General features: G+C 40.7%; 1 protein-coding gene across 5 annotated transcripts in view; it reads left to right on the forward strand.

The window, feature by feature from the left end:
* PTPN14 (protein tyrosine phosphatase non-receptor type 14) overlaps positions 1-25,847 on the forward strand; it is a 129,692-nt gene that overhangs the window by 95,022 nt on the left and 8,823 nt on the right. For all 5 annotated transcript variants that reach the window (XM_054194490.1, XM_054194488.1, XM_054194492.1 and 2 more), the window contains exons 9-18: positions 1,263-1,350; positions 2,072-2,154; positions 4,452-4,509; positions 7,890-7,968; positions 9,611-11,100; positions 13,844-13,987; positions 15,036-15,254; positions 19,260-19,388; positions 20,311-20,545; positions 22,748-22,911. In XM_054194490.1, the coding sequence (XP_054050465.1) occupies positions 1,263-1,350; positions 2,072-2,154; positions 4,452-4,509; positions 7,890-7,968; positions 9,611-11,100; positions 13,844-13,987; positions 15,036-15,254; positions 19,260-19,388; positions 20,311-20,545; positions 22,748-22,911 (2,689 nt within the window). The remainder of the gene's footprint in view (positions 1-1,262; positions 1,351-2,071; positions 2,155-4,451; positions 4,510-7,889; positions 7,969-9,610; positions 11,101-13,843; positions 13,988-15,035; positions 15,255-19,259; positions 19,389-20,310; positions 20,546-22,747; positions 22,912-25,847) is intronic.

The following is a 25,847-nucleotide window of genomic DNA, read 5'->3' on the forward strand; positions in this document are numbered from 1 at the left end:
TTTCTCATTCCGTAATTTTGAAAATCCTGTCTGTGTCACTTGTTTATTTGTTCTGCTGTTTATTTTGGTTATTAAGAATCACTTAAGTGTTTCCATTAACTTACTTTTCTGGGTTTTGTTACTTCTTACAAAAGTTTGTTCTGTATTAAAATGTTGCTAGAAATCTCCATGATTCCAGGGAGGATAGGGTTTCACTCACTCCTCTTTACTGCTGGTCTGGTGGGTATTTCTGTTAACTGTCAGTGTCAACTTGAAGTGGATTTTTACTAGTCCCTGTTACTAGAATACGAACATTAGCGCAGCCAAAAAATTGTGTTTTATGAGGAGCACTAATTTTTAGTCAGTAGCTAAGGCTTGTGTCAGGCTTAAGCTGGAATGTTGGGGTTTTTTGCCTTAAAAGGGCTCTTAGTGGTCATCTTCAAAAATGTTAGGGCTCCCTTTTCCACGTAGCTGATATTTTGCGTATTTAATTTTGAGAAGAAATTAGAGAATACTTTAACTGTGCTAGGTGACAAAAGCAAGAAGTTTCTTTACATGTAGAAGTGGTAGTTGGTGCTGGGATCCTTACTCTGTGGAAATATGCACTTCAAGCATCCTGCCATGACATGAAGAGGAATGCATGCTGCAAACAGAACAAACAAGTCCTTTCCATCCCCATGGATTGCATGCAATGTACGCAAATGTCTGTCAGCTATTTGTAAGAAGATTATAACTCTGATCTTGGGTAACCTGACAATTACTTGGAAAAAAAAAGATTGCAAACATAAAACCAGAGTATTAATGTGGTATGCATAGCCTACATAACCATGTTGTCAACTTAAGCTTCGTTAGGAAGAATTGGCACTGGAGGAAAGTTGGAAACAGCATTTGGAGAGGAATGGCACTATTAAAAAAAAATTTTTTTTAAATCTCTATTACATGTGGCTAAGATCAATCAGTTCAAAAATGCCACAGTTCAGTATAATGTTTATCATTAATGTATTTTCAATGTATCTTCTATTGTGAGTCTTTAAATTCGTGGTTTTAAAGTGAGCTTTTAACTCTCCTGCTCTAGGTTAAGACCTGAATATCTGTTTCTCCTTTAATCAGAGCATGATATCCTTATTCTTTTCTTATTTTCCTGACCATGTTTCTTCACCAAACAGCTACTGAAAAGCGTTCCCATAAAATGAGACTAATGTTGACTAAGGGATTCTTAATGTGTTTGTGAAATGTTTGAATGTATGTGTTGGCAACCTCTACCGCATTTTTTTACTCTACAGGTGGAATGACATTGGGAATATAGCACATAACAAGTCTTCGATTGTTCTAGAGTTGATCAACAAAGAAGAGAATGTGCTCTTTCACACAGTAAGAAAAAGATCCTAATCGGTGTCATCAAGAAAGCTGCTTATTTAAAAAATAAACCTTTACAATTCCACTTTCCCAAAGGGGCTTACTCACCATAAGCCCTGCCCTCCTCAAAGTTCATATTTTAGTTTATGCAGAGAGTGAAATTAACTTTGTTTAGCTACCAATATTTGTATTCTCTTCCAGGCATCCCAAAGTATACTATGCTGGGAAGTCTGCAAAAAACTGAACTGCTTGTTGGATGAAACATCCTCAGTGCCACACTTCTCTTTCATGCTGGCATAAATATAGCAGCATAATCAGTTGTAGGAACTGGGCACAAGCTACCATGTGCGCACATACTGGAACTCAGGGGGCTGCAGTGCTGTTCTGTGCTATTTAAAATCACTCTGCATCTCCCTGAACCAAGGCCAGTATAGAAACTGGACCAGCAAGCTTGAGCCATTTCTTTTTGTGTTGTCCCTCCTTCCCTCCCACTGTGACTTAGCAGTGAAGTGGCAGCATGTAAAGGCATGTCACTGTATTTCAGTAATTCAGTGCCTTGAATGCTCTTGAGGGCACTAGACATGTTCTTGGCAGCCAGATTCTGTACATGATGGACCTTACCAAGCATTACTGCAATTGGATTTTTAAAATTCTTCTTTGTTCCTTCTCGGTAAGGATAACAAAATGAATGATTAGATATATTTTTTTTTTCCCCTATGTTTTCTTGTGTTTAAAGGATGATCTTGAAAATGCCAAATATATTTCACGGCTGTTTGCAGCAAGACACAAGTTTTACAAACAGAACAAAATCTGCACAGAGTGAGTACTCCTTCTTCAGAGTTGTTTTCTGACACCCTGCTTTGGAATTGCTCTGAGTTTTGGCGTGTCTGGTTTTGTTTGGTTTTTCTAGTCACTTGTGTCATTCTTTTCCCCTTTCCCTTTTTTTCTTGTTTTGTTTTAACCACCAACAAGAACAGACAATTGAGAATGAAATTTCATTCTGACCCTTGTAAGGTTTGATACTCCCCAAGCAGCCATATCTGACAGAGAATCTTAAATTGAAGCCCTTGGTCTCTGCTGTTCATAACCTCAGAGTATTAGTATAAACAGGAGTGAAAGGTGACATGTGTTAACATGCCAAAAGTGAATTGCAGTAGCATTTTGAAGATGCATTACCCATCTAGCAGCTAAGGTCGGTGGAAAACACAGGTTGTCATCTTCTAATTTGGGCAATATAATTTATCTGCTTCTTATGTGCACCAAAGAAGGGAGGACATCTGGGAACATTAATCTGCATAGCCATACTAGCAGTAAATTGGACCCAAATTCTCCTTTAGGCTCTACTTTGAGCACTTATTAAGGAACTGGCCTTGAGCTAGTCCTCTCACACGAGTGTGTTCATCGTAACTGAAGGAGGAATTCATGAGGCTTTACTTATCATTCAAAAGTGAGTTTATTAGCTGAGCATGTTTCATTGTATCAGCATGCAGCAGTTTTAGTTAGAGATAAATTTTGCTTTGAGAAGTTCAGAGTTTTGAGAAATTTTTATGATGTGAAGGGTTTGTATAGCAATGAAAACATTAATCCCTCACAAAACTTATCAGCTTAGTTAGCTGGAAAGATATGAAGAAGTTCATCTCTATCAACAGCTCTACTTAGAGCTGGACATCCCATCTGTTTAGCTGGGTAATGCCATCTGTTGGAAAATAAAGCCAAAATGATGAAGGGAAGATTGGAAGGTCTAGCTTTCTAATATTACATGTGCACATGATATATTAACATACGGTGAGTTCAAGTATTGGAGAGACCAATGAGATGAATTGCATAGAGTCATCTTTTCACTTATAGAAAAGAGACATTGATTAGGTTTCAGATGGTGTTTACGGTTCTTAGGAGGTGAGTGGAAGATCAGAAAAGACGTTTCTTAGCAGCATATAATGCATTTCAGTAGTCCAATACTAAATTTAATTTTAAAGGTTTCAGAGGAATTGAGTTCAAAGGAAGCTCCTGATTGTCTCCCCTGTGACAGTCAAGAAAGAAAACAAAATACCATAGTCTGTCATCTTGGAGTATTTCCCCTTTGAAGCTGTATATTGGGGTCAGCAGAGAGGACTGTTCTATTACTGTTCATAATCCAGACCACAGAAGCAATAGCTTTTGATCATGTTTATTTTTAAACACCAAGCCATAAGTATGTGGGTATCATGAACTGGATGTGTGTAGCGGCTTCATATACAACTGAAAAATATTTGGACTAATGAAAATAGGGAATGTCATGAGGTCACTAAGGGAAATAACTGGAATTTAAATGTATTTTTGCAATTAGAACAGCTCTCCTTCTTACCACAGTCTCATGTGGTATCAGCTTCTGTGTTAAAGCCACATATATTGATGACAGCATATGCCCATGTGTGTTTTCTAGCCAAATAATTTTCCTGCCCTCTGTTAAAATGATAGTTTTTTGTTTTCCTGTGTGCATTTCCTCTAATCGCACATAACATCATCCACCAGATCAGAAACTGTAAGAGGACAAATTCCACCTTTCCTCTCTTCACGTAAGCACTATATTTCTGCCTCCTTCAACTTGTTTCTTTCCCTTCCTCATTTTTTTTTTTCCTCCTACACTTCTTGTTCCTTCCACTGCACCTGGCTACTCTAACATTGTATGTGGCTCTGCTAGTATTATCTAACCAGTTGCTTTGATTTCCCCTCCTGATCTGTGCACATTGCTTTGGAGTGATTGCTATGAATTTCATAAAGTTGTCATTGTTTTAATGTTCACCTTAAGTCACCTGAGACTGTGTCTTTGTGCCATATTCAGTTTTTATTGCTTAAGATACTTGTTTGTTTGGTTCATTTTTAAACCAGAGTTTTTCTTTCTTGTGTTTCCAAGTAAGCCAAAATTGGATAATGAACAAAAGGCATGTATATTTTGGAACTGGAATACTTTATGTATTTAGAGAAGGACCTGAATGTTTTCATTTAGTCATATTTTTTTAAATCTCATTAATGAGCAATACTTACAGATTCTTCATCTCTTGTTTTTCCCATCCATTCTTGAATCAGAATTGAAATATTGTAGTTTCGAGTATTTCTCTGTACTTTTTCTTACACAGGCAATCAAGTTCTCCTCCTCCTATCCGACGACGGCCCACGTGGAGTAGGTCATCCTTGGTATGTGCCTTGGTGTGGGGTCTCTAAGAATGTCTATGCCATTTCTAATGGGATGGGGCATTGTGTAAAAAATGGAATACTTTCTAAATTTCAAATAAGCACATTAAGTCATTTGTTGTAGGCGATATGATTGGAATGAGTTTCAAGGGTGTGGCTGCCCAGGTTGATTAATTTAACTGGATAATATCACCACTGAGTGTTAAAAATTACAGTCTTCAAGGCATTATATTTTTGTTTGCCCTGCAGAAACTGAGCATCTTTTCTACTGGTTTGAGATTATATTCAATATGTAAAGAAAATAATCCTCTAGAATTTGAAGCGTCTTGTGCTGTATACTTCAAAACCCCGTCACTACATAATTTTACAGCTGCTTCTTTCGCATTTCTTCCATTCCTTTTGTATTTGTAAAAAGTAAACTTACAGTTTATCAACTTCTTGAGTTAAGAGCCTATTTCCTGTGTGAAGTTCTGGGGATTTTAAGTAAAACTATTACAATCAATACAGGATTGTGATTCAGAGCTTTTCTTAAACTGTATTTGTTCCCATTTAATTTCCATAAATACTGTAAATCTGACAAAACTAGATAACTTTTTCTTGAAATCTTTACCAAAAAAATCTGTGGGACTCTTTTTTTTTTTTTTTTCCTCCTTTCTTTCTGCCGTCAGCTCTAAGGATGTTTTTGGATCAATTTTAACATCTAGTATGTCGCTATTTCTTACAGTAATTCAGAACCTCATAAGTAAGAGTAGCAACAGCACTGCTGGTCCTTTAGACCGAGGGCGATATTATCTGTATGCAGGTTGCTAGTTTTCATTTGTGAAATAGGTTATAGCTGTTTTGTAGACCTTCCCAGAGTGATAACTCCGTTAGCTTTCTGCCTCACAGCAATTGGCTAATGTGGGCAGGAGTGTTTTCTTGACATATCCCCATGGTGTGGTTACAGCTTGTGAAAATGTTCCAAAATTAATCTCGAGCAGGTACTGGTATTAGGGTGGCTTTATCTTTGCAGATTTCAGCACAGGCTGTTTTCCTGTATGCACATGGGTGGTCCATTAGATCTAAAAGTTGCATTCTGTGTTTCCCAGCCGCTGGAAGGAAAGCTGTTGTAGCTGGCTCTGGATTTCTTTGTCGTTTCATTCTTAGCATGTTTCTAACGTGTCATGATGCAATACACAGGCGGTGTACTGTGTTCTCTGAGGCATGTTTACAATATTTTTGGTATCTGCTAGTTCGGTCCCTAGAGATGACTATGAAAAACCGAAGGTGAAGAAATGAAATGTGCTTTGTCTTCTTATGCTGTGGCCCCATATATATCACAAGGGGAAAGACAGTGCTGCCTTCTATATTAGAGATGAAAAATGGAAGTCTACTTTTTCAAAGGAAAAACAAATCCTGCTGCCTCTTTATGTTTTGAACATAAGCCTGCAACAAGTTTTTTTAAAAAACCCAAACTCTCAGGAAAATCAAGAGGAGTAATGTGTGCTCATCAATTAAAAAGTGAACTAGGCTGCTAACCATTCACGTTGAACTTTCAACTTTTTTTCATAGCTGTTTTGTTAACTTGTTGGAACAGTTCTCTTTGAGGAGGGGAAAAAAAATAAACCTTCCTGACTGTTGTCTGCACTGTACATACCTTTATACACATACCTATTCATTTGTCTTGTAGGGTAATAAATCAGTAGGCATAAATGGGAAGTGAAGTGGGATCCTTGGGTTGAGGCTCTGCCACTTCACTGAGGATCATATTAATTATTTTCAGATTATGACCCTTTATACGGTTTTGGCATCATGGTGAACCTGTCTTTTATTATTACTTTAAAGCCATTTTGTGCAGTTTCTTTTTCCTGTCAGGCCACCCAGTGATGCTGGTTTTCCAGCAAAACCTCCTCAGTGTAGGAGATCTAAATATGATGATATGTTTAATTAGCTCATTTTTTTAAAAAAAAATAATTCTAAGTGATGCTTAAGTTGGATATTGATGTTCTGCAGACCTCAAGCTTCTCCTGTTTCATCAGAAGAGGCAGATGGGCCTCCAAAAAAAACCAAACCAAAACCCCACAAGAGAATAATCCCTAATTTCTTGCAGATACCTTCCATAACATCTATCACAAAGAAGGAGGTGTGCTATACATTCCCAGTAGAAATAACGTTTTCCTTGCACTTTTCGTCTGCTCCCCATTTGCTACGCTTTCCAACATCTTGGTTTGTTCCACGCGAAGCTCTGCTACTCGGGTTGTCAGCAGCTGGGTCCTTTGCCCAGACTGTTCAGTGAAAGTAGGGTTTTATACCCTTGAAAGTAATTGTTATAGCAGAAATATTTTCTGTCATCTTCCAGCTCTGGCTTAGCACAACTATTTTGTATGCAAGAATTCATAGGCATGCTCAGTTTCTTTGATTCTCATTCTTTCTCCCCATTTACATAGAAAATGTAAATTTAACCCCTTCCCCACCCCCCTTCAGTAGCTAACTTGCGTGTTGTTCATTTTGTGCGTGTGCATGCAAAGGTAAATTATTTGGCATTTCTTTTTTGCCTTGGGCATCTACAGTATTCCTTAATATTTTGAACTACTTGAATCAGCCTAGATGAAAAGCCCTTATTCCACTCTTAAGGAAGAAGTATTCACGAGACAAGAGTGTCTTCCTTCTCTTTCTGCTTACTTTGTATATCAAAGTATGTTTCATAAACTTTTCTCAGCGACACCAGACAGGACATTACAGTGCAAGTGGTAAAATGTGGTTGCAAAACGCATCGGTCTAACCAATGGACAAGGCTGGTGAATACATCAGCTGTGATTTATTTCACTGTAAATGATCCTGCTGATTTAATGCTGAATTGGCCCCTGTGATACCTGTTGTGTTAAAAAGCTTCTTGCAGATTTTTGGAGGAAGGCTCCAATTCATTACTTAGGGAATCCGATATTCATGTAACTTGCAGAGTTATTTTAAGTCCAGATGTGCTCCTGTTGTTTGTATAACAGTGTTCTAGGTCCTTGAATTTGTTCCATCTCCTGCCTTTGTCCTGATTAGGTGTTTGTTACGTTTTGTTTCAATTCTTCAAGGGCAAAGGCTTTTAATAAACTTTCGAAAAGTTCTAAGCGAGCTGTGAGTCTGGATGTCGTCTTCTGAAGTGGTTGAGCTTAAAGGAGTCTTAACTGGTCAGCTTTGGGCTCCATAACAAAATTTAGCAAACAATTTACAAAATGTTATTCTCTTTTCTATAAAGAAATGCCAAGCCATGTGTCTTTGGCTGAGTAAGAAAGACCAGTATTCGGTGGAAAGGGCATAGAACCATTTCTCCTGGTTTAGCCTCAAAAATTGTAGAAAACGAAGTTCCTAATGCTTTTTTCCACCCCCCCCCCCCCCTTGTGCTTTTATTTCAGCCAAGACAACACCCATTTATACTGCCTCCTATGCATGTCCAGTGTGGAGAACACTACACTGAAACACATAATTCACAAGGTATCTAGAGCGTATATTTTTCCTTTAATGGACTTCAATGTTATATGTATGCAAAGAAGCTCCTACCCCTTACGTCTAGATTTCTAATGCTGTCATGGTCAAATGGGAGTTGCTGCTGGAAGAGAGCTAGCAGTTTTATAGTTAATGTTGCAGTAAGTCTTCTGTTTAAAGTCCAATTTCAGTTTTCAAATTTCTGTAAAATGTCTGTGCATGACTATATGGACCTTAAATTTGGTATTCCAGTTCAGTGAGCTGAAAAAATAATTTCTGAAGGAAGTATGATGGCTGTACTCAAAGGCATTGCCAGCTGGGGCCAGGGGGAGAAATGAAGTGAAGGAAAAGGAGACAGTAAATACCTTTTACTGTAGGAGAAATCATAGCGTCCTGGTCACAAAACTGTATATTTAGAGAATCTTTTCTGCTGATTTTTCATCAACATCTGCCTGCGCTGTTAGTCTTAGGGACTTAAGGAGGGTTAACTATTTTTACCCCCACGTTTTACAAATAAATTCCCTAAGAGGTTGTACCAGGTTACTTTGGTCAGGGCTGGGAATGGAGCCTAGCCCCTAAACACCTTGAGCCTCTTAACCACACCACCTTTTGGAATACACGTAACCAGGTCTGTTAGGCTATGTTCTTTGCAGTTCATGAGAGGTACAGTTGAAGTGCTCTCACCAGCAGAGAGCTCTTAGTCATACCTGATAGCGTTTTAGAGCAGTGGTGGTCTGACTAATTTTAAGGTGCAACTTGAAAATTTTGAAAGGAGCCATTCAGGATAGTTCCTTGCATACAGTAGAAGATTTGACTTAGTTGCTACAACTGTTTTACTGTGAAGCTGAGGCTCTGAAGGGAGATATTCTCAATTTTAGAAGAATTGTAAAGTTCCCTCAGTTTTACCACAGACTTCTCTATAGTGTTGAAGAACTAGCTGATTTCAGAGTTTTGGGAGCTGCTACTCTTTTCTTCTGAGATTTTTCAACCCAGACAGTCTTGCAGTGAAGTTGTGATGCAGGACGTCATCTTTACCATCTTGATTGCTGAAGAATTTGGTATTCTTTAGCACATCTGTAGAGTGGTGGTTTTGTTTTTTTGGTTGGTTTGTTGTTGTTCCCTTCCCCCCCCCCGGTCTTGATCCATCCTGATGGGTCATACTGAAGATGCTCGAAACTGTTGTTTGCTCTGAAGTAGGATTTCCAATGCCACAATCCTCTGCTACTTCCAGTCACAGACAGCAGTGCATCATCAGAGAAGACAAGAGAATGTTTAGGATTACCAGCAGCACTGGATTTTTAGGGTGGCAGCAGCAGTGAATCCTTCCAGGATCCTGAAGGAGGAGTTGTCCCGTTATTCTTCTTCCTTGCCACCCCAGGCCAAAACACTTCCTCCCTTTCCCCTTTCATGTCTCCCACAAGGATCTGAACTACCGTATTTTGCTAACTGTTGGGAGTGTTTATGGGAGTAGCTTTGTTTTAGTTCTATTTCAGTGAACCAAGGATGTTCCCAAGACCAAATGTTCCCTGCAGTTGTTGTACACTAAGCTATCTCTGTAATTGTTGGTGCAGACTGCATTTGAAGTTTTGTTAGCATTGAATGAGTCCTTGTGTGTTAAAATTGTCAACATCTTTATCTCTGCTCTACACAGACAGCATTTTCCATGGAAATGAAGAAACTTTCTACTGTAGGTCTCAGACCAGTTTGGACAGGTGTCCAGTGGACTTCAGCTACTTGAATGGTAACGGACCCAATGGGAGCGTATGCAGTGCCCACAGCATGAACTCCCTCAATCGCTCACAGAACTTCATCCAGGCATCTCCAATGTCCTCAAATCTGAGCATCCCTGGAAGCGACATCATGAGAGCAGACTACATCCCCAGCCACAGACATAGTGCAATCATAGTACCATCTTACCGGCCAACTCCAGATTATGAAACTGTCATGAGGCAAATGAAGAGAGGGGTGATCCAGATGGATAGCCAAAGTCAGTCTTTGAGGAATCTCAATATAGGAAACACACATGCTTATAACCAGCCGGAAGACCTAGTTTACAGTCAGCCCGAGATTCAAGAGAGACATCCTTACACGATTACATACGGGCCCCAGGGTGGCGCCTATAACAAGCCTGTTGCCCCCTCTGACCAAATGAACCCTAATAATGCTGTGCAAAATAAGACAGCAGCCAGTGCCATATCCCACACCGTCAGCACACCAGAACTGGCTAACATGCAGCTGCAGAGCAGCCAGAGTTACAACACCGCTCACATGTTAAAGAACTATCTCTTCAGACCCCCACCTCCATACCCACGCCCACGTCCTGCCACTAGCACGCCAGACCTGGCAAGCCACCGGCACAAGTATGTCAGTGGGAGCAGTCCTGACTTGGTCACTCGCAAAGTCCAGCTCTCAGTAAAGACCTTCCAAGAGGACAGCTCGCCGGTCGTCCGTCAGTCACTGCAGGAGGTCAGCGAGCCCCTCATGGCAGTGAAGCATCATGCAGCTGTGAACAAGCGCCATAGTTTGGAGGTCATCAGCAATATGGTACGTGGTATAGAAGCCATGGCATTAAAAACTTTAAATGCCCCTCTGCCGCGCAGGAACACTTTGCGGGAGCAGGTGCAGCCAGAAGAGTCGGTTCAGATGGGGCATGAAGTCCAGCAGGTTCCTCATTATCATCATAAAAAGACATTCTCTGATGCCACCATGTTGATACACAGCAGTGAAAGCGAAGAGGAAGAAGAAACCCCAGAATCTATGTCACGAATAACAGCCCTCCATGAGAATATGGAATATAGTGCTCAGCTGCAAGCTGCCTTGGCTAGAATACCAAATAAACCTCCCCCAGAGTATCCTGGGCCTCGTAAAAGCGTCAGCAATGGAGCCCTGAGGCAGGACCATGTTAGCATTTCTGTGGCTGTAGCCAGGGCCAAGGCCATGAGGCCAGGGCCTTCCAAAGCCATTAGTGTCTCTCGAACTGATCAAATGGCAATAAACGGGTCTTCGCTCGGGCCCTCTATCTCAGAGCCTGACCTCACGAGTGTGAAGGAGAGGGTCAAGAAAGAACCTGTCAAGGAAAGGCCCGTGTCTGAAATGTTTTCTATTGAGGACAGCATTATAGAAAGAGAAATCATGATGAGGGTAAGTGTCTTCCCCCTGTTACAGTGGCTTCTTGGAAATTAGTAATCATACAAGTTAGTTTCCATACCAGAAAACTGTTAAGTCAGGAACCTGTGGGGAACACGTGAGTGGGAAGATGTTGATTTGCTTAAAGTTAGGAAACGTGATATTAAGTGCCACATACAATTCGGTTTCATGGGTCTGTGCGGCCACCAAAGAGGCTGATCCTGTGCACTTCTGTTGGGCTTGTTTGCTTCCTCCGCTGTGGTTATTTGGCTGCTGGCCAGATCTGCATCGGATCCAGCTGATGATGCCACCACCCTGGCAGCAGTGCCAGCCCGAGGTGGGTGGCAGAGCACGCAGCTGGGTGACGAGGAGGCTGACCGCAAAGCCCCCCTCAATGTCTGCTCCCCTTCTGCCTGCACAGATCTCTAAACCCCGTGGGTTCGAGGGCAGGATGAGTCTGAAATGTGTTTGCTGAGGTGAGCAAGAGATAGCGTTTTACTTCTGCTTTGCAGGGATGTTAAGTGTCACATAATATATAACATAATGGAAACATTTGAGTTTTTCAAATTATCTTTTTGCTTTTCCTGCCACTTTCTATAGCATAGTTATCTGAATAAAACACTGGTAGCTGTAGAATATGGATTGCTGGTTTTGCCAAAAACTGAATGAGTGACTGGATGTCTAATTACAGAAGTGACAGATATAAAGGCTGGGTGGTTGAAGATCTGGATTGGTTTTGGTTGGTTTTTTTTTTTAATGTGCTTAAGTGTGAGAAATAGAGTACATGAAACTTGCAATGAGTTTAGAATAAAAGGTATTTAAAGGCTTCAGTGCTGCTGCAAGGATTGGTGGAAATTTGGGGGGTGCTTACCGTTCAGTGACTTACGTGTCTGCTTGATGGAACTCTCTGGGAAGTGCAACTACAGTCGCAGAAAGCGAAGTGTGTGCCGTGGTTCTCTTTTTCAGAATTGAGGTCTGAAACATAAACAATTCCTGAAACAAGTTAGTTAATGTAGCACCTAAATGGTCCAGAGCAGAAAAGAGTTTGTCAAGTACTGGATCAGTAACTAGTTAGATTTAAATACTAGTGTATATTAAAAAAAAATTTCTAAACATATGAATAGTGCTTCTTGTTCGTTGGTGATCCTTACACACTGATGTTATGGTTAGGAATTGGACTTGGGACACTAAGTTGCATCATGAAGACTGAATTTACTCCTTGCAGAATCTTAAACTTTAAATGTAAAATAGATACTTGACTATAAAACATAATCTTTCATGAAAGACTGTTGTAAACATCAGTGTAACAACAAGCATAGATATGCTCCTTTGATCTTCTGAGGAAAGAAAACATACTGAGAAGCAGGAACCCAAAGGATTTTAGGATGGAAATGAAGGTAAGAAGAGAGCTTGGAGATGTCGTTTGAGTACTCTTCCTCTGAATAATCATTCAGATTGGCCTTTGGTCAAAAGGTGCTGCTTGCTGCTGCTGTTGTTTTGAAAGCAAAGGGATGGTCTTACCATTAAGCTTTTAAGGTGGTTTCAGCCTAGATCAGCAGTCTTAACACATGCAGACCCTCCTTTTGTCATAGAAATGACATGTTATATTAATGGTAATTTGATGACCTTGATCTTTTAAACACAGACTTTTCTATTTTACCTTGCAAGTAGTAATAATAATAAAATCCCCAAACAAAGAAAAAATACTTGTATTTTCCTGCTTTCTGGAAGTAAGAAAAGAAGGAAGAGTGGTTTGAGAATTTTGATTTGGGTTTTTTTGTTTATTTTTTACTTAGTGCTCTGGAGAAACCCAGTGGTGAGGAAAAAGCTGACAGGCTTTTGAAAAATCAAGCCATTTACGTATGTCTGAGGGCGTTCAGGTTCAGTAGTGTGTTTCCAGGAGCTGAGCTTGGCCTGTGTGGTGACCACAGCTTCCGTATGCATGCTGAGAACCGGGCTTCCCTTGAGCTCATCTCTCCTTCCAAATCCGGCAGAAAGAACTGTTAAGGAAATAGAATAAAATATCCATAATTCGGCTCCTTCTAGAGATGGTCTGTCTTCTTGCTTGATATTTCAGCTCCCGGTGGCATAAGGAGGGCAGCAGGATGAATTTGAAATTCATACGCAGGTTCTCCGTGTCGCAGCATAATATGATGCATGAATATGATAAATGATAGCCCTCCCTGGCTGCTGTTATCTTCAGTTTTTGGGATTTGTGAGCTTAGTTTTTAGTGTGAAATATATCATGGGTGCTATTTGAATCACCATAATAGCTGAGTGCATCAGAAGACTTCTCATTTTTAGTATTACCATCACAGAAGAGAAACAACTGTTCTGTGTTTTACTGTTTGTTGTAATAGATTGAAATTATTGCTTTTTAAAAGATGCCCCAGGTATCTTGACTACAGTAGCGCTCCTTTAGAGTAGCAGGGTGATGCTTTGTGTGCCCAACATTCAGAATAATGTTTGCAGAAAAATGCTCGAGATTGTATTTGTTATGTCTTTTGATGGCATGTAAACTGTATTATACGCTGGGATTGCTTCTTTGAAATTAAAATTCTGTGCTCATGTAGGAGCAGGCCTTTGAGGAATAACAGGAAGAATAGAGGTTGTATTTGAATTTACGATGCTAATGGTGATCATCTGCATTCCTTGGCCAGAGAGTTGCAGATTTTGGAGATTAAAAAAACATTCCAGCATTTTACTGGCATTATAAATAATCACACAGAGATGAAAACGTGCCTTTTCTTGCCAAAAGAATCTAGAAAAGCAGAAGATGGCAGGCCTGGAGGCCCAGAAGAGGCCCTTGATGTTGGCAGCACTGAACGGACTCTCAGTTGCTAGGGTTCCAGTGCCGGAGGACAGCCAGGATGAAGTCGCCAAGGTGCCAATGGATGAGAGGGTAAGATGGAGGCTCATGAAATGTTGCTTGCTCCCTTTGTTCCCAGCAGCATGAAGTTTCTAAAATACTAAAATTTGTTTTAAAATGTGAAAAACTCTCTTTTAAAAGTTGCCAGAGCCATTAATGAAAAAGGTCTGTGGCTAACACTGGTACGTCTTTGGATGCTGACAAAGCGTTAAATGTCTCAAATGTTTACTGAAGTTGATAAAAATTGAGGCTGTTTACCATTTCACATGACCATACAGTGTCATACAAGATCAAGCTGTAAATCTAAGATTTTGCATATTTTTCATTTGATCAGGCAGTCTTTCTACAGTGGTCATCCATAGATACCATCTTGCATGTTCTGATGCAGCTAAAGAATTCAGTTAATGTCTCTAACAGGATTAAATTAAAAGAAAAAAATAAAAGGTTGTCTGCCTCCTGATGTTTGCAGATGCGGGTGTGTGCATGTATATGGAATTTCAGAAATTAAAAACAGTTGCTGTTTTTTGAGAGGCATAGATTAAGATTTGAGAGGCATATTTGCAAAAAAACTTTCTGGCTTTCTGGATAGAAATTTGCAGCCTTGTGTTGTCTGGTATGCAGGCAACAGAACTTCCGCCTGTACGTATGCGGGGTTTTGTTCAACTACAGCAATTGCAGGTGTGCAAGTTAGGGAGTATTTTGAAAACGTGGACCGCATCGCGCTTCTCGCAGTGTGATCTTCCTAAAATGATAAATTTAAAATAGTTTTACAAGTATCTGTTGTGGTTGAAATCACATGCAAATTCATGCTGAACCAGGGTTGTACTTAATATGACTTTGCTTTTTATGGTATAAGTCTTAAAAAATGTGGAGGTGGAATGTAAAAATGTAAAAATTTGCTTGTGGATTCATTCAGTAGAAGTGTGTCACCTTTCCTCAGATAACTGCAACTGAAAAAAGAAGGGAGCAAGAGAACGCTATGGCTATATGTTGAAATTCAAAGAACTGGTGGATGGGTCTAGTCGTAAACATTCTTCCAGGAGGAATTAATGGATCGGTGTTCCTTTTTGTTAAATCTTAGTGCAAAATCTTGAAGAGGAAGTTGGAAGAGGGGATGGTGTTTACAGAATATGAGCAGATTCCAAAGAAAAAGGCAGACGGGATCTTCACCACTGCTGCCTTGCCTGAAAACACTGAGCGCAACCGCATCAGGGAGGTTGTTCCTTATGAAGAGAACCGAGTAGAGCTGGTGCCGACCAAAGAAAATAACACAGGCTACATCAATGCTTCACACATAAAGGTAAAAGCTTTCTTGAACTTTTCTTTGCAAATGAAGGTATGTTAAAGCTTTGTTTGCGTTTCTGGATGTGCAGCAGCATTCTCTGTAACTCTGGCAATTCTGAAAAGGTAGACTGATCAAAATGCATCATTGTACCTTTGTGTCAGCATGGGCATCTCTAAAGTCCCCTATCAACTCACATGCATGAGATGATTTATTTGCTAGAGACTGGCAAGTCATTTTAGAGAGGCATCCTTACTTTATAATGCCCACCTCTGCCAGATGGCTGTGTAACATCTCTGTGGGTTAATGTAGAAAGAGATGCCATGTTTCTTAAATCCTATGAAAATGCATTAGATCAGCCCCAATACCTACGACGTAGTGTGGTTGTCATGACCCTGTACCTGAAAGAAAGAGCAGCTAAGTGCAGGGCAAGGAGATGTGACTCCTAGAGTGGAATATATTCAGAGTTTCCAACACTGGAAGCTGTCAAGAGACACAAGCAGCTACTGGCAGACTTTGTCTACTCGGTCAGTATGTGTTCTGATAGATCAGTCCCAATAGCCTCGCAGGCCACTGTGGGACTACACCAGCCCATGCGGAATGAGTCCCTGCAACTGACTGGTGCAGCCTGAAAGAAATACTGCACAAGGTTTGACTGATGTATTTTTCTATTTACTAGCATATAGGATAAGATTTTTAAAAAGGATGTAGCTCCATCTATGCAGTTCCATGTCCAAAGAAAAAGTATTTGGTTATGAGTAATGCAAGTTCACATAGATACAGCAATTATATATTTATAAATAACATCTTTCTTCCTTTTATAATAAGAGTTGAGTGATTTAAAAAAAAAAATCTAAGTATGTGTTGATAAAGAGAACACCTTACTAACGAGATCCCTGTGTCTCTGGATACTGCATTCGACTTCTGTGTTTCAGAATAAGTCTTTTATCAAGATACTTCAAATTTCTTCTTGTAATTCAATGTAGAAATAACTTAAGATACGATCTGACTCTGTTACTTACAAATGTGGCCAGTTTCAACAGTGAACTATCCTGTGGTGGCTGCAGATGCTTGTTTTTCTTTATGCTTCCAGTACTATTTGCAAAGTCCTTTGTTGGCTTTTACTCTACTCTGAGAGAAGTAACAGCACTCGTCTCCCTCAGATGACAGATTCTCTTGTCAGAGAGGCCTGTCTGCTTTTTCTCATTGTCAAAATCTGAATTAAAAAAAATAATCAAAAATAATAAATAACACATCTTGTTAAATTAATATTTTCGGGGAGTAAAAGCCGTTTAAAGAGACTTGCTGGCCACCTTGGTTGTGATTTACAGTGTTAAATGCTGTTGATTCAAAACAATTTCTGAACCAGGATCCTGGCAGGTTATCACTTTTCTACATAGCCTGGTAGGTAGCAGATACTGAGTTTTTGCATAATCAGACGTTGCCATGATGATGGATTTCTGAGCCCAAAATTTTTCATCTACTTTGTTAGAAGGCCAAAAAAAAAAGAGATTCCTAACATAAATTATGCCCACAAAGCAGTACTAGCCAGAAAAGAATTTTCCCTGGCCAGTTTGGGTCCACATTTTACCTTTGTGTCAGTGTTGGACACTCATGCATCTCGCATTCATAGAGCACCCAGGAACACGCACAAATGTTTTAGCACGTGACAGTGGTCCTTGCCAGTATTTTCCTCTCGCACTCGTAACGGCGCGTATGAAAGCCAAGCAGATGCGCTTTTGCTTAGAAGGTGAAATCGCATCTGCAAAATTTACCTCGGTAGCACAGTGCGTGTTTGTATTTGCAGCCCTATATTCAATTTTTAATATCCTGCAGTCAGAGCATTAGAATGCAGTAAACATTCCAGGCATCCCATTCCCTCCAGACTATTTATGGTCCTTTCATATCATGTGCCAGGAGGCTGGATATTTGGACCAGAAGTCAGCAGACAAAGAAAACTCCTATATCATCCTGATAAGATCCATGCCTGGAGGATTCCAGCTCAGTCTGCGAGCCCCCGCTTTTACAGTATTTCTCTGCTTATTTACCATTGGCCTTTTGCTGTTAAGATACTAAGATCGTTCTCTATACCAGAGAGAAAAACTGTAATTCAATTTATGGATTAAGCAAAAAATTTCTTAAGAGCACTTCATCTGACTGTTTGGGTTAGGTCACTATTAACTTAAAAAGCTGAGTAATACTCCACCAACACTCAGGACTGCAGACGAGCATGCAAGCGCCAGACCAGTCCAAGTGCAAGACGCCAGCTGGCGCTGCGCAGTTTGTATTTATTCCCACCTAGTACAAGGAGTTGGGGAGTTTACCTGTATTGGTCTTGCAGTGTTTAACCATCGTTCACGGAGGAGAATGCTGCATAGTGTGAAATAAGAAAAGGAGCTGGTGTACAGGGTTGAAACCCATTTTCAGTGCAGCGAAACATTCGTTATCATACAAACACTACGTTAGTTACAGGTGTAAAAACCCAAGTAAGTCAGCTTAATGAACAGCTGTTCGAATAACAAATAAATTTATTCTACTTCTGAAAATGTATTCAAAGACATGTACCTCAAACGTAGTATATGCTTAAACCTGTCAGAGTTATTGATTGTTCCTTGTAGTGTTGTCCACCAGCACCTTGATATTTATGGATGTGTCAGCATTTCTGTTGTAAATCTTCTCCTCTGGGATTTATATCTTTGTTGTGAGAAGTGGCTCTGGGCTAACACGTGGAATTAAGAGGTCTTAGCCTGAGAAGGAAAAAGTATTTTAATTTTCCAAAATAATTAGTTCATCTGTGTTTCCTTTTTGCTGGCAAGCACATTTTAAAATCTAGTAGCTCTAGAAATGGTTTGGCTTTTTACCTAGAATGTTGAAAAAAATTTTTTTTGTATAAACCTTTCCTGATGTTTAGCAAATAACCTATCATAAAATAATAATTTTTTACACACTAGTGAATTTTTTTTTTTTATTATTAACTGCCTAAGTATGAAGATCTTTCTTAGTCAGGTAAATGATGCAGTGTTTTATACTGGTTAACTCCAAGGTACTGCTGGGTCTCTTCAGGACACTACGTAATTTATAGTGTGTAAATCTGTGTTAGTGCTTTAAAAATAATTTCATTACATGTTGTGATGCAAATACACAAATATTTCTATAAGATGTTGTTGGTAATCCAGTTATGTATTGGGACATAGACTTACATGACTACAGCTTTAGATAATTTTAAATTTCACATGGCATTTGAAAGCCATTTAATGTGCTGGATTTACGTTACAGTAGTTTGCAGCTTCCGAACTGAAAAACCCGAGATGAGTGAAGAAGAGTAGGTTGAAATGAAGCCTTCCTTGATCTCATCACTAGCTGGCAACAGGCCTTTCTGAGCTCTGTGTTATGAACAGTGTGGGGGCACAACAGCATCCTCTGGGGGCAGCTTGGTCCCATCTTCAACGGTGATCAGTGTAGTGAGAGTCTGTTTAAGGAATTATTTTTTGCCTAAGTGGAAAATAATTGAGGGAGGTCCTGAACAGCAGAGGCCTTTAGCCGTCCTTGTGCAAATGTCCTCTGCATTCAGGCTTTTTACACCACTGTGTGTTCATTTGCAGGAATGCGATGCCTTTTTAACACTTCCTCTGGTGCTCAGTTTTTCTTTCATCATGGGTCTGTCGCCAAGCCCAGGGAAGTCAGTCAGCTGCTTAAGCCATATCAGAAAGAGGGCCTCCAAAAAAAATATTTTTTTTTCATCTGTATGATCCAGATGCAGTGGCAAGAAAAATAGATGACATTTTGCTCAAAGCTTTATGTTTATGGGCATCAAGAAAGGACTTGGAAGCACCAAAGATTGTGTTTTGTCAGATCTGCTCTCATCAAAAGGATGATTCTTGTCAGAATTTTGAACAGAAGTGGAAGAACAAAGAAGTAAAGGTTTCATTATGGTCTCTTTTGTTTAAACGGCAGTTCTGGCAGAGATGCTGCTGAGAATTTGGGCACTGACTGTATTTTTATTTTTTTTTTCCTTACTCCCAGGTTACTGTAGGTGGAGAGGAGTGGCACTACATTGCTACCCAAGGGCCTCTGCCCCACACGTGCCATGACTTCTGGCAGATGGTGTGGGAACAGGGGGTGAATGTTATAGCCATGGTCACAGCTGAAGAGGTACGTGAAATCACAGAATAGTTCTTTCTGATGTGAGCAAATCTGTTATCATTACTTCCCACTCCAGTAACCTGTTTTTTCTGTCAACAACCCTTTTTCCTCTTGTTCCGTTTGAACATATGTTTGGACCACTATACTACTATACTTCGTAACTTTCTGATACTCAGTTTGGCAAATACTAAAGCGAAACAAGCAGAACCCCCTCTTCCCCCTGCTTCACTTCAGTTCAGCCAAAGCAAACAAAGATGTTTCCATTGGAATGTGAGAGCACTGAACTGCTCCCGGTTAAAATGACACAGACTTCCACCCCATCCAAGGCCAGTCCTGCATACCGTCACTCTTATCAGCTGAAAAGACACCAGAAGCCGTTGTTTCTGTAGAAGTGTCCATTTAAAAAGAAAAAAAAAAATCTTTTTATTCTTATGCCAAGCAAAACAGTTTTTTCTATTGTAATCCAAGAACTATGTGCTATGTTATAAAAACTGGCACATGTTGCTAACTAACACTGCGTTCTGCTTTATGCCTGGTTGCTTCTAGCAAACACAGGGAGTGCCATAGCACATCAAGTCACTGTCCAGTCCCCAAGGCTGATCAACAATAGATACTTCAAAGTTGCTGAAGAGAATCTCCTTCCATTTAGAGGAAAGACTCACCCAGGAGGACAATATTTACCAGAGTGTCATAAGCAGTAGATGGCTTTTGCCACGAGACAAGAGTCGGTTCTTCAAACGTTTTTACACTTAGAAATATTATATGGCTGAGTTTTAATGATATTTTCTTTACTTTGTGGGATGCTTCTTGCTCTTTCAGTAATTTGAAATAAGAATACTTGGCTTATCTGCAGAGTTTTATGCCCTCTGTTTATAGAGAATTATAATTGCAGGAACTAATGCTTATTTTTAATTGTTTTTTGATTATTAAGGAGGGAGGAAGAAGTAAGAGTCATCGTTATTGGCCTAAACTGGGCTCTAAGCACAGCTCAGCCACTTACGGGAAGTTCAAGGTGACAACTAAGTTCCGCACGGACTCCGGCTGCTATGCAACTACTGGTCTGAAGGTCAAACATCTTCTCTCCGGACAAGAGAGGACAGTGTGGCACTTGCAGTATACTGACTGGCCAGACCATGGGTGTCCAGAAGAAGTCCAAGGCTTTTTATGTAAGATTTCTTTAACTTGCTTGATAAAATACATTGAGGAAAGGGTTGCTTACACTGCGTTCAGTTCACTGCACCTAGTCAGAGCTGGCATTGATATTAAGTGGTTATTCCTGTGGCATAGAAAGGTCTCAACTACGTTGTACCTTGTTGCGATTTGGAGGGAAAAAAAGTGGGATTCAAGAGGTAGGAGATAAGGTGATTGAAGGTTTTTGTCCCTGAAAGATCTGACATAACAGGAAGAAAAATCAGGGACAGCAGCAGTGCTACAGACTCGAGAAATTTTAAATAATAGGTTACCTCAGCTGGCTGATGTGTCAGTGTAAGTTATTGCCACTTCCCACCTACCTAATGAGCGTAGGAGATAGTAGGCTGCACACAAATGTGATTAGAGAGGTCTGGGTGAGGGAGGTTCAAACGTTAGTGAAATACGGCACAACTCCTCCAGTTTCATAGGAAGCCCTTGTGGCTGACAAGGCAGCATTTAGTAGTCCAGAAGCACTGGACTTGTTGCAAAAGAGCAGAGGGCTACGTCACGTATGCAGTAAGTCTGAACTCACTGCCACTCTTCTAACCACATGTACCCAGGCAATGTGAAGGGCCTTCCCAATTAAATATCATCCTGGTTCATGCATTTCTGAAAATACAGCCATTATATTAATCTGTAATTAGTTAATAGCGCTTCCTGCTTCTTACCAAGCAATAAACACTGCCATATTAAGTAATAGGAATGCAACCATTATTTAACTAAAGCCACATCTCTGGCATTACAGCAGTATGATGCAGAGATCTTTAATAAGTTACCACTGAAGGAGTTTGTACATGGTGTGCTGATGTGTTGGAGATGCCTGCCGCCTTAGTTCCTGAAAGCTTTGCAGCTGCAGCAGCGTAGCGTAGCTTAGTGTCGCAGCTGAGTCTTCTCTCAGCAAGGCCTGTTAGTTCCACTTCAGTCTTGACACAGCGACAGTCCCTTAGTGATCCACTCTCCTTTCTGTGATACAAGCTTCATGTAAATAACATGTTCATCTTCTCCCAGTTCTGTCGTCAGGGCAGAAAATAAAAATGACATTTCAGCTTTGGCAAAGGAGTCCCATGGGATCTGTCTTTAAGGCAAAGCTATTGCCCAATTCCTAGTTTGTTTTGTACTTTGTTTCTCCTACCAACCCATGTAGCTGTGTTTGGGCGTGGGAGTAATTGGAACCTGATTCTCCCCATTTCCTCTGTCCCATTGTTTGCCACCACGAACAGTCCCATTTCACTGGGTGCAATAAAATGCAGCTTTTCTGATGTTGGTAGGCCTCCAGCCACAGCCTGCCTGTGTTGAAAGGACTGCTCAGGCTGCAGTGCCACGACACCAAGAGTCAGGGCAGGAGAGTTTGGCTCAGATCTCACTTCCCACTCTGACTAGCGGGAAGCTAAGTGTCTAAGAGTCTCTATATCTAGATATATCTTTCTAGGTGAGGTCCATCATCTTTGTCATGCATCTAGACCATGCTGAAATGATGTTTAGAGGTCAGAGTTGTGTTTTATGGTGTGTTTATCTGACCAGATGAGCTTCCAGTATGTACATTCTCTGTGCAGTTTGAGAGTAGAATGCATTGAACAACAGTAGGGTGTGCCACACAAGACAACTGTTCTTGATTCGTGCACTTTTTCTAGAAATGGCTTCAGGGAAAATTAAGACAGTGAGCTCCCAGAAGGGCTCATGGCTGTTGAGAAACAACCCTGAGCAGAGAGGTGGGTGAGATTTTGTCTCACTCGAGAAGGGAGAAGGGAGGGCGGGGGAAACAGGGCAGATGGATGCTCGCTTCCCATCCGATATTGGCTTTGACAGGCAGTAGTTTCAATGGGACTTAGCTGTTGTTTTGATCCCAGCCTGTTAATAGCAGGAATTGCTGTAAGTAATGTCTAGAATCATCTGCTTAGGGGACCTGGAGATTTGCAGAGGGGAAAACAGAATTTAATTTTTTAAAAGAACTATTTAATTTAAAGGAGTAGACTCCCAAGTAATAATTGACACCCAGCTGGTACTTGCTGGATTCAGTGCTGCTCAGCACACCCTGGCCAAGATAATTAGTATATTGTAAAAAAATGTAAATTATTGCCACTTTGACAAAGAATGACTTTTCCATATTCTTTTTCCCCCCAGTTTTCACATTTTAGACATATAGATGTTTGCAACCTTGTCTGCGTTTTACCTTGCAGCTTACTTGGAGGAGATACAGTCGGTGCGTCGCCATACCAACAGTGTGTTGGATAGCAGCAACAACTGCAACCCTCCCATCGTGGTTCACTGCAGCGCAGGGGTAGGAAGGACCGGAGTGGTTATCCTGACAGAACTCATGATTGGGTGCTTGGAGCATAACGAAGTAAGTCAGCTTCTTTCTCAAGACAAGCCCTTAGCTCCTTTCTTGACTAACCAGCCACATTTTTGAGGTTAAAATTAAAAGGCATTTGAAGGGCTTTGCTTTCTTTCTGTTACCTTTGTGAGACAAGGGCTTTAAACGCAAGAGACAGAGATTTCCCAAGGCAGGTTACGTGTAGTTTTCTGTTGAGTTGATATTATGCATTTTTTATTAGTATTATTTTAATACATTCAAAATTAGGGCTTTTTTTTTCCTCTCTTTTAAGAATTTAGTCTAATTCATACCTGTATTTAATTAACAGTCTAGAGGCAGCGTGTTTACAAGGACCGCATGAGAGAAGCTGGAGAATAATGTCAGCTTCCTTGCTCTTAACTAATGTTTTCTGCTCCCTAAATTCACTCCTTGGACTCCCTCCTCTCTTTTGTATTGTCTCTGATCTCATCTGGAATGAAACTTAACTGTGTCTTAAGAAAAAGGTGTGGGTAATGTTGGGGAACGGGGCTTTAGGAACTGCAGCCAATATTAACAAGACTAGTAATACAGTCTGGAGTTCAGTAAAAGAGCACCAGCAGAGTAACCATGTGTAGCAACTTGCTTTTCATCTGTGTCCCGTGTGGCTGGAGAACTGTCCAGGAAGAACATCACATCTTGAATAACAATGTGCCACACGCTTTCAACATGGCAGCTATAGAAACCGGGGATTTCTGTTGCCAAAGAAACTGCTCAAAGACCAAAACGTCTTGTAGAGATAAGAATGCAGCAAGAGTGACAAATAGACATGTATCATCTGTCTCTCCTATTAATCATCCACTGGATGAGTTCCTTGAAATTCAGGGAAGACTGGATGTATGCACCTGAAATGCTCACCTATTTCCCATGTTACTATAGAGGAGTTACAGTTTGGGGCCTTTCTGTGAAAGGCACTATGCAAAGTACAGGTTTCTGGCTCATTCAAAAATGTGAGTCCTAAAGCAGGCAAGTACCAGTGCACTTTCCTCTTCATCGCTATTTTTAAAAAAGTTGATGCAAGAAGTCATTTTTTTTGTTCTCTACTCTGTTATCCCCCTCCACCAGCTTGTCGTCCTGTAGTTACAAGATCCCCTAGAGATCCTGGGCTCGGCTCAGCTGAGATGAACCTCTTCCAACTCTGGTTGGGCCTCACCAGAGGTGAAGCTGGCCTGTAGATGTGTGTCATAATTTGCACTTTTTTCCTTTCCTTTTTATTTGGGCGTGGAAGGGGAAGGAGGAAGGCCCAGACAGAAAGGACCCACAGGTATGCAATTTGGGAATCCTGCAGCCTTCCTGTGCCTGCCGCTGCTCAATAACTGCTCCCGTGTGGAGCAATGGCTCTGACTCTGGAGCCTGCTCGACTTCTTTCCTTACACACTGGCATCTGGAAGTGACGGCTTCTGTTGTTCACACAGCAGCCATGCAATTTCTGCACGCAGGAGGAAATCTGGATAGTTACAAGAGCCATACCTGAATCGGTTGGGAGCGTCAGTGTAGCTGTGGCTGCTTTATAGTAGCCTCTATATGCTAATGGTGTGCCAGGAACAAACACTAACAGTTGCGCAACACGTTCTGGCCACCTCAGTTTGTCTGCGGTTTACAGAAGTCATCTATTTGGCAAAGAGTAGCTGAGTAGCAAGTGAAGATAAAGGCGGTACCTCAACATCTTAAGCATGGGGGTGAGCCTTGGCGTTTGGAAGAATTCTCATCAACTTCACTAGGAGCTGATGGTAGCGCTCAATAATAAGGGATTTCTCTGATGTCCCTTAATTAAAGCATTCTTTTGTCTTGATTAATGGTGGAAATCATCATTAATATTAAAGACAATTTTCCTTAAGGGCTTTGTTGCTCTGGATTGTGCGAAGTTAATATTTTTGGTTTGTTAAAACCTAATTAAAAAAAAAAATTAACGATCTTAACGTTTTGTTATTAGTTAATCACGTTTTCAGTTTGTGACAGATAACTGTGTTCTGCACAGAGAGGGTTCCTTTTCATGCAGCAATTTCACTGGTTTATTTTGAAGTAGGATTAATTGGATCTTTTTCTGAAATAAAATCAGTTATTACTTAAAGTGCTTTAGTCCTATGAATTGGTTGATTTCCTCAGAAGCGTCCTAGTAAGTAGGTGTATTAACGTTAACATTTCAGAGGTGAAGGAAAAAAGGGGAGGGAGGCTGAAAATCCTGATACAAACCATCTTGGAAAGTCTGCAGCAGTGCTGGAACTAAAACCAGAACTTTTGAGTTTGGTGTTTCAGGTCTAGGTAAAAAGCCACGTTTAATTCAATTCTATACAGCTTCTGTCGCTGTGGCTTCTGGGCAATTGCTGGTTGAATCTAAAGCTGTGTAGCTCATTGCAGGGATATAGTTCCAGTAACTTGCTATATGGTAAGTAATATGTCACATCATTACATCCTTACTGATGTAGATGCACAGAACAAGAAAGTAGTTGAGATCCTGCTCTACCGACTTCTAGTTTGGACTTGGCACTGGGACATTAACTTATGATTGCAGCTGCTGCGCGTTTTCATAGGGGAGATCTTTTAGTTTGGGAGTCAGAAGCGAGTAGCATTTTTGTTTGTTCTTTTTGCAAATGCCACCCCTAGCAAAGCATTACGTGTCTCTTTTTGACATGTGAGTTGTGATGAGGGTGAGTTTGAAGATTCAGCTTACCTGGAGTGACATGCTAAGTTGACTACAGTGAGGTCGAATAGGCAGGATGGGCTTTTCTTTCATTTCTGAGATAAGTCAAAGCCTAATCCGTGTTGAGGAGGTGCACGGGTCACCGCGTGCTCAGTAAAAATCAACGAGCTGTCAAGGACTGAACTGCTGAGAGGGGAACGTGGTTGTGCAGGTCGAAGCTGGCCTGCATTTCTGTTGCAGTTGTTCAGGTGAGATCAGGTTCCGCGTGACTCTGCTCAGCAAGGACCAC

This window comes from Rissa tridactyla, chromosome 3, assembly GCF_028500815.1.
Source record: "Rissa tridactyla isolate bRisTri1 chromosome 3, bRisTri1.patW.cur.20221130, whole genome shotgun sequence".
NCBI lineage: Eukaryota > Metazoa > Chordata > Aves > Charadriiformes > Laridae > Rissa > Rissa tridactyla.